The 7,850-nt window shown below is 38.8% G+C and overlaps 1 protein-coding gene across 1 annotated transcript; it reads left to right on the plus strand.

Annotated features, from left to right (window-relative positions):
* Nucleotides 1-542: 542 nt before the first annotated feature.
* On the plus strand, nt 543-7,664 carry surf4 (surfeit 4). The gene is made up of 6 exons (XM_067485091.1): nt 543-779; nt 3,076-3,262; nt 3,921-3,997; nt 4,090-4,133; nt 4,824-5,010; nt 6,456-7,664. Exons 1-6 carry the CDS (start codon nt 732-734, stop codon nt 6,720-6,722), a joined length of 810 nt encoding a protein of 269 aa, XP_067341192.1. The 5' UTR covers nt 543-731; the 3' UTR covers nt 6,723-7,664.
* Nucleotides 7,665-7,850: the final 186 nt, after the last annotated feature.

The raw sequence follows: 7,850 nt of genomic DNA on the forward strand, positions 1-7,850 counted from the left end.
CGCAACCCTCCCCAGTTTGGACTAAACTGGTTAATTGCATAGAAAGTCTGCATTTCCAAATAACAAATTGATGCACCCGTATAAAACAAATATATATAATAAAGTAAAAAAAAAAAGTGAGGTATGCATAAGGGCAATTATTTTGCAATATAAGTGGGTTTTAAATGCTATGCAAATTTAGCAATTATTCTGCTTTAGTTGGTTACGTATTTTACCTATGATGGAGTAATATTACATTGTTTTATGTAAGTACATTAACCACTACTGGTCAAATTCGAGTATTTAATAAACAAGAGTACTGCACATCTGTCCAAAAAGTGTGACCATCACACAGCACCCCATAAATGGGATCTTTTAATGATTGAACGTAACCGTGCGTTACAGTTTATGGTAAATATTAATTAATAAAAATCTGTACTTGTTTACAGGCTTTAAATCCATACAAATCGCTAGGCAACCGTGACGAGCCCCTGCATGGATCGGTATACGTGGCATACAGCGGTTGCAGTACCGTGGAGGGGGTTCTGGGTCGCTCGTCAAATCGCGGGGCATTGTGGGGCGGAGGCGGCCTTTCTCTGCTACCAGGCGCTCGTGAAATCTTCAAGTAAATAACGTTAACGGGGGAGGAACAGTGCGAGTGCAGCCTGCAGAATATAAAAAAAGAAACCCTACACATCGAAATAGTGTGGTGTTGTGCCTTAATTATTTAAAAAACACAAAGGTAGACTAACATGGGGCAGGAGGATTTCATGAGCACAGCCGAAGACGTGGCAGACCAGGTAACTTCATTTTTAGCTCGACAGTTGTTAGCTAGCCGCTGTTAGCATGTTATCCGCTAACTAGTTTGTCTGAGAATGAAGTAACCTTACACTTCCGATTGTTACGCTGTCATTTTGACAGCTTTTAAAAATATATTTATATCACTCAGTAACAGCATTAACACGACCTTTGAACATAACAACAGCTCATTTACTCCTGTTTTAATTTGCAAGACAAATGCTTGAGGTGTCTCCTGTCATGTGTCTGAAGAGGATTAATGACAAGATTGTATTAAACCGACAAAGTGAAACTGGCGCCTGCCAGTGACTAATTTATTTAACGTTTATTTAAGGGGTAACGTTAAACATTTAAGTGGTTACTTCATCAAGCCAGCTAGTTAGCGTGTCGTCTGTAGCCACCCGGTTTCTAACAGTATCACGGGCGACTCGGTGCCAGCCAAGCCAGACGGTATCAGCCAGCCAGCCAGCAGTTGTGAAATCATAGCTTAGCAGGCTAACACCTATGAGTCGCGTCGTAGCACCTGAACTGTTTTGCGTTGCTGGGGGTCTAGGACTGGAATATCTCGAACTTTGAGAGGCATGTGGTTTTCTAAGCACCTTAACTGTGGCGTTGATGAGCAAGGCCAGCACCAAGCTGACCCAAAAACCGTCCGTGAACCTTGGCTTAATTTCATTACCCATAACACAGCTGCCTTTCTCTAATAGCTTTTGACTTTTTGCGGTGTTTTTTAACTCGTGGGTCCAGATCAGATTTCATTTCTTAACTGTGACCCATGTTCCTGTGTAGACTGCGATATACAGAGATTTGACTTTGTTAAAAAATGGTACACAACACATTGTCTTACTTTAGATGGAGTGTAGGATAGTGTGGTGCTTTTCAGTGAATATTGTGGCCTTATGTTTTTGCAGGAAAAAGCATACTTTGAGGTTCACTAACTCAGACAAGTTCTGTTGGTTCAAATATCAGCTCGTGGAGTTTTCTGTATTTTTATAGCAGTTGTGTTAACAAAAATCATCTCAAATTCTTTAACAGCCCCTCTTCCTTAATGCAGTGACCCCTGGTTGATTTACAGACCCCTATTACAAGTACTGTTTGCTGCACGTTTTAAAAAGGCGTAAAGAAGGAAGCTGTGAGGTTTGCAACACTTGATTTGTTTGTTTGGTCACAAACAAACTCTGCTAAGCCCTTTCTGAGGGCACATCCCTTACTAATGGGTCCTGAGTCAACCGCTACTTTACAGAATGTTGTACTTCTAGGCTGTTGCAGCAGTGTTGGGCTTGTCCGGATTGGTTTCCCAATTCGTCCATTCATGCCCCACTCAGCAGTCATAGTGGGAGTTGTTGGGTGCTGATAGGCTGCCGAAGTCTGACAGTGCTGATGTGGACTGCTGAGTAGGTGGAGCATGGGGCAGATAACTGCTCTTCTACTATGTCACTACAGTATTTGAAGATGTGTTCATGAACTGTGTTTGAAAGATAAATATAGGGTAGTTAGTCAATGTGTTTTGGGGTTTAAGTGGGGAGGGACAACCCTGGTATTGTCCTATGATTTGCATACATTACAAGAGGTTTTTCTTACTAGTTCCCCTTTAATCAGTTACACAAATTTATTTTGTTCAGTCCAGTTCAAATTATTATTAGACACGTTTGTAAGGATGGTGTTTGTAGTATCATTGAAGTTTAAAAGCTCACTTCATATCTATCAGACATAACTACCATAGTTTCAGATACCAACGTGTACTTTTGCTTACTTCAAGGGGAGGCACACTCTCCATTGGTACTTTTTTGGGGGGGTATAATTCCCCACCAAGTACAGTCCAAAGTTTGCCCAAGGCTCTAGTTCTGTTTTGAATGACTACTGTTTCATATTCTCACTGTGTAGTTGAAAGTGTAAATAACAACTGCAATGACTCATTTAAACTCATTCTACCTGAATCATTATTGGAGAGTTATTGAAATTAAGTGATATGTCCTGTTACTGCCAGTCAATGTTGTTTTTGTCTTTGCTGTTGTAGGCAAGCTCAGCTCTGCCTTAGAAACCAAATAATTTCAATGCTCTTCTGAGATCACATCATCCTTGTTATCTCTCTTGTCGATCACATTTCTCTTTCTCGCACTTGCATCTTGTAAACTGTGAACACTTTTCTGATAGGACTTTGCTTTGATGTTTTCTCCTTGACTTAGATCTTGACTTAGATTTTTGCTTGCCTTGTACCTCACTTGTAAGTCGCTTTGGATAAACGCATCTGCTAAATGACTAAATGTAAATTTCCCCTTTGTTTCTCTCTTTGCTCAGTTTTTGAGGGTAACCAAACAGTACTTGCCCCACTTGGCTCGTCTGTGTCTCATCAGCACCTTTTTGGAAGATGGCATCCGCATGTGGTTGCAGTGGAATGAGCAGAGAGATTACATTGAGGCTACCTGGAACTGTGGTTACTTCCTGGCTACATGCTTTGTTCTGCTTAACCTCATAGGACAGTTGGGTGAGTGAATGGGCGGCAGGTCTTTCAGCTTCCAATTAAGTGGCTATAAAGACAGATGTGTGCACACTGCTCAGTTATGAAGGGCAGGAGCCAAAATGTGTTTTAATACAAACTGGATTAAAAGAACACTGTTTCATTTTGTTACTAACAAACAATTACTCTGTTTGTTGACCTGGTGCCTTTTTATTTTCTCCAACAGCTAATGACATTTCAGTTAGATAAGAGGTCATATTCTTCCTACACAGAAACCAGAATGAACCACTATGATTTGAGACATGCTAAAAGTAACTGCTAGTTTGGCATAAATGGTATACATCCATGAACCAATCCTGTGATATGTTTTACCTACTAAATTAAATGTTCATAAGTCAAAGACCATGTGGCACATAAAGAAGCGGGAACAACAGAGTGTAACATTCGCCTAATAATTCACAGATGATAAATTATTGTCTGCAACCAAAGGAATATGCAATTTTCTTGTTTTAACTAAAGTCATTGTCTAAATGACTTTAAGGAAAATATCAGATATCAGGTTGCATGGCAAATAATAGCTTATGATTACATTCTTAATAGTAGAATAGTAGAATAAAACAATATATAATATAAAAAAAACTCAAAAGTCACTACTTTTCCTTTAAATATCTTTGTGTCCTAACAGGGGGTTGTGTCCTTGTCCTCAGTAGAAATTTTGTACAGTATGCCTGCTTTGGATTGTTTGGCATCATAGCTCTACAGGTGAGAATACGAGCATAACAACCATTTCTGTCTGCAAGCACAAAATCCAGTCATTGTGACTAATCTGAAATATTCTGTCTTCTTGCCACCAGACAGTTGCATACAGCATTTTATGGGACCTCAAGTTTTTGATGCGGTAGGTGTCTCTTTGTTTTTAATAGTGCTTCTATGTTTATTGGAATTGTATGGTTCAGTTGCACCACCTGATCAGTAATTAGCAAAATCTCTTTGTTGCCTGATTCAGCCATGTTTAAAGAGTGTGACGTGTGCAGCTGTGTGGGCGGTTTTTGAGTGCATTTTAAATGTAGTTGCTGGTGATTTTACACTAGTGAAGTTTTTGGGTTTATTACTGACATTTGATGATTTAGAACATGTATAATCAATTAGAAGAAATGTAGTGCTTCAGCTGCATCAACAGAAACTAAAATTTTCTTGTAGTAAAAATGATAGCCTCTCATTTTTTAAACAGACAACGACGATTACTGTAATTACTGTGCTGAAGATCTGTGATTTATTTAAACATTGGCGAATGAGTCATCAGCCATACAAGAGATCTGTTAAATACAGTGTTACTATAGAGTTTTCAGTTCTGTGTATTTGAATTCTGTGTATTTGTAGTTGACATACTGATTAATAGCATGAAATTAGAGAATACATTTTAATATCGGTGAGTTAATGTATAGGAAAATTTATCAATTTTTAATTGACAATAACTTATTTCCAGACTTGAAAAGCCAGAATGTTGTGGTTGACATGTGTCTACCAGATTTGACCTGGTCTGACATGCACTGTTTAAAAATACCCCCCCCCCCCAAATCTCTCTCAGAAACCTTGCCCTTGGTGGTGGTCTGCTCCTGCTGCTAGCTGAGTCTCGTTCAGAAGGGAAAAGCATGTTTGCTGGAGTCCCCACTATGGGAGAGAGTTCGCCAAAGCAGTACATGCAGCTGGGTGGTCGAGTACTGCTGGTGCTCATGTTCATGACTTTGCTACATTTTGACCCCAGCTTTTTCTCTGTAAGTACCAACAACAATAAACTCCAGACAAAATCTCTTCTTCCTGAGAACAATTATATTGTTTCCTTGGACTGTCCACTCAGCTTGACCTATAATCAGTACTATTACTTTAAAACACTTGCAGGTCCATGCACGTGGTTTAGCATATTGTAGCCAATGAATGCTTGAAGTCTAATCAGACAAAACAAATTTTTAAATCACAAAAGGTAAGGTGTACAAATGTGTTCTGATTAGGACTTTGCACATCAAATACTTGAAACATCACTTCAAAGTATTTTTCAGTCTACTGCAAATTTTCAACTGCTAGATTGAAAGTCGCACAGGGCGACTGTGGCGCAGGAAGGTAGAGCGGTTGTCCACCAATCTCACAGTTGTTGGTTCAATCCCTGGCTCCTCCGGTCACATGTCGAATTGTCCTTGAGCAAGACACTGAACCCCAACTTACTTGCTCCCGGTGAGTGTTGGCCAGCTGCATAGCAGCTCCCCCATCGGTGTATGAGTGTGTGTGTGATTGTGAGTGTGAATGGGTAAATAAGAAGCAGTGTAAAGCGCTTTTCTGTGCCAATAGGTAGAAAAGCGCTATATAAGTGCAGACCATTTACCATTTTAGATTTCAAGAACCTGTCAGGTTAGGATAGGATACTACTTGTACATGAGTTGGTAAAAGCTTTGAAAACTAAGGAAACTGTGAGAGAAATTAAGTTTAACTTACACATAGTATGTTTGTTTTTTTAATGTCAGGCCATGTGATTTCCTGTTTAACAAATGAAAACAATCAAAATAATTGCTAAAAATATAAATCCATTTTTTATTTTTATCAGACCTATTTATTCATATTTTAAGGCACTGTCTGAGACTAGTCAATAAGAATACTACAATTCCCATTACCCTTCTGTGGTTTGTAAAAAGGTTATTTCTTTCTTTCTTTTCTTTTGACTATTTTCATGCACTTGTTCAAAGGATAACATTAAAATATATCATCGTGCCTCATATTGCACTCGAATGACGCAAGTGAACATTTAATATATTAATGTTACATTTTAAGATTTTATACAAACAATGGACAACATGGCAAAAGTTCCTTGATTATCCAGCCTTCTTTAATTTCTTAATTCATAAATGGAAAGCAAGTATTGCCAAATTGGAAAACGTACAATTTTCAGGAAGTGGTATTGTCAGTCGCTATACAGTCAAAAAACCAAGGAAGATTAAAATTAACAACATTAAAAACATTACTCCACTAATTTTTAAACAGATTCATATTCAGGAGTATTCAACTTTCTTAAGTATTTGTAAACAGAGTCAAATGTTGCAGTTATGTGACATGTACTATAGTCATTATTGTACAGGGATAAACCTAATTTCTGGATATTTTTAATGTTTTTTAATATTTTTAAACTGCCACTCTTTTCACTTAAACAAACGTGGGCTTATTTGTTCTATAGATCCTGCAGAACATGGTGGGAACTGCCCTCATCATACTGGTGGCCATTGGCTTCAAAACCAAGCTAGCAGCATTGACCCTCGTTGTTTGGCTTCTGGCCATAAATGTTTACTTTAACGCTTTCTGGACCATCCCTGCCTACAAGCCCATGCACGACTTTCTCAAGTACGACTTCTTCCAAACCACCTCGGTCATTGGTGGCCTGCTTTTGGTGGTGGCGCTTGGACCTGGTGGAGTGTCCATGGACGAGAAAAAGAAGGAGTGGTAGGAAGCGGGGATTGAGATAAGAGGATTGCACAGCACCACTGATGTCCCCCCACGACCAGGACACAAAGGCCCTCCAGGTTCCCACACCAGGGTTCACACCAATTTTCTTCCTGGCTTATTATTTAATGTTTTTTTAGTTGCCATAACTTTAACAAAATACTTTTTTTTTTTTTTCCCTAAACCTTTTTTATAATGACTGCAAGAATAAAAATGGCCCCATGTATTTCAAAGTGCAAGGAAAACAATGACTAGACCAGTGGAAGAAAATAATAATTTGTGTTCAGAGTGAAAATTATTTATTTTACTGTATGGATCTTATAATAGACTGATTCCTATAATTTTGGATGCTCATCATCTTTAGCTGATGGATTTTTGAGTTCCTGATACACACACATCAAATCAACCTTTAAAATTTGAGCACCATTTGGAAAGCATCTCGCCTTGACACTAGAGGTTTCAGCTCCACTTTTTGTTTGGTTTTTGGTATTATAGCCCTTTACATTGTACATTTGAACACGGTCAACCTCAACGCTTTCTTCACCGTGGGAAGTCAAAAGAGTCGGGGGGTGGATTTCAGTCGTGCTTGATTGAAAATTGCAGCACAGTTGTTAGCACCAGGACTTGTTTTTGGGCACTTTGTACTGTATGTCTTTGGCAAATGCCTAACTAGTGAACTGTATATGATCGGGGATAATAGGGGGGAGGCTCAGCATTTGTGAAACAACATATTCTGCAGTCTAGATAAGCAAAGAGGACTAAGCAGAGTCACTAGCCACCTGGACTATGTCTTTGCTCAGTGTTTTTTGCCGTGTGTTATACAATTTAAAAAAAAAAAAAAATATTCAGTGTATTGATTTTCAGAAGTTTATATTGTATTTTTGATCATTTGTTGTTTTGATTTTTGGAAGTTCATGGCGAAAAAATAAAAATTGTAAACTATAAAGCCACTGTCTCATTCCCAGTTTGTAGGTCTCCTAATTCTCTGAGGTAAATTCTCTATCAATGAAACACACAATAGACTTTCTACCATTCCAGTAAGCTCCTCCCTGAAGACGCCCAGCATTTCAGGGCCAATCCCAAGCAGTACTGTGTGTTCAAGGATGTCCCTGACTTTGCTGATAAACACCCT

This window comes from Channa argus, chromosome 18 (genome assembly GCF_033026475.1).
Source record: "Channa argus isolate prfri chromosome 18, Channa argus male v1.0, whole genome shotgun sequence".
NCBI classification, from domain to species: domain Eukaryota; kingdom Metazoa; phylum Chordata; class Actinopteri; order Anabantiformes; family Channidae; genus Channa; species Channa argus.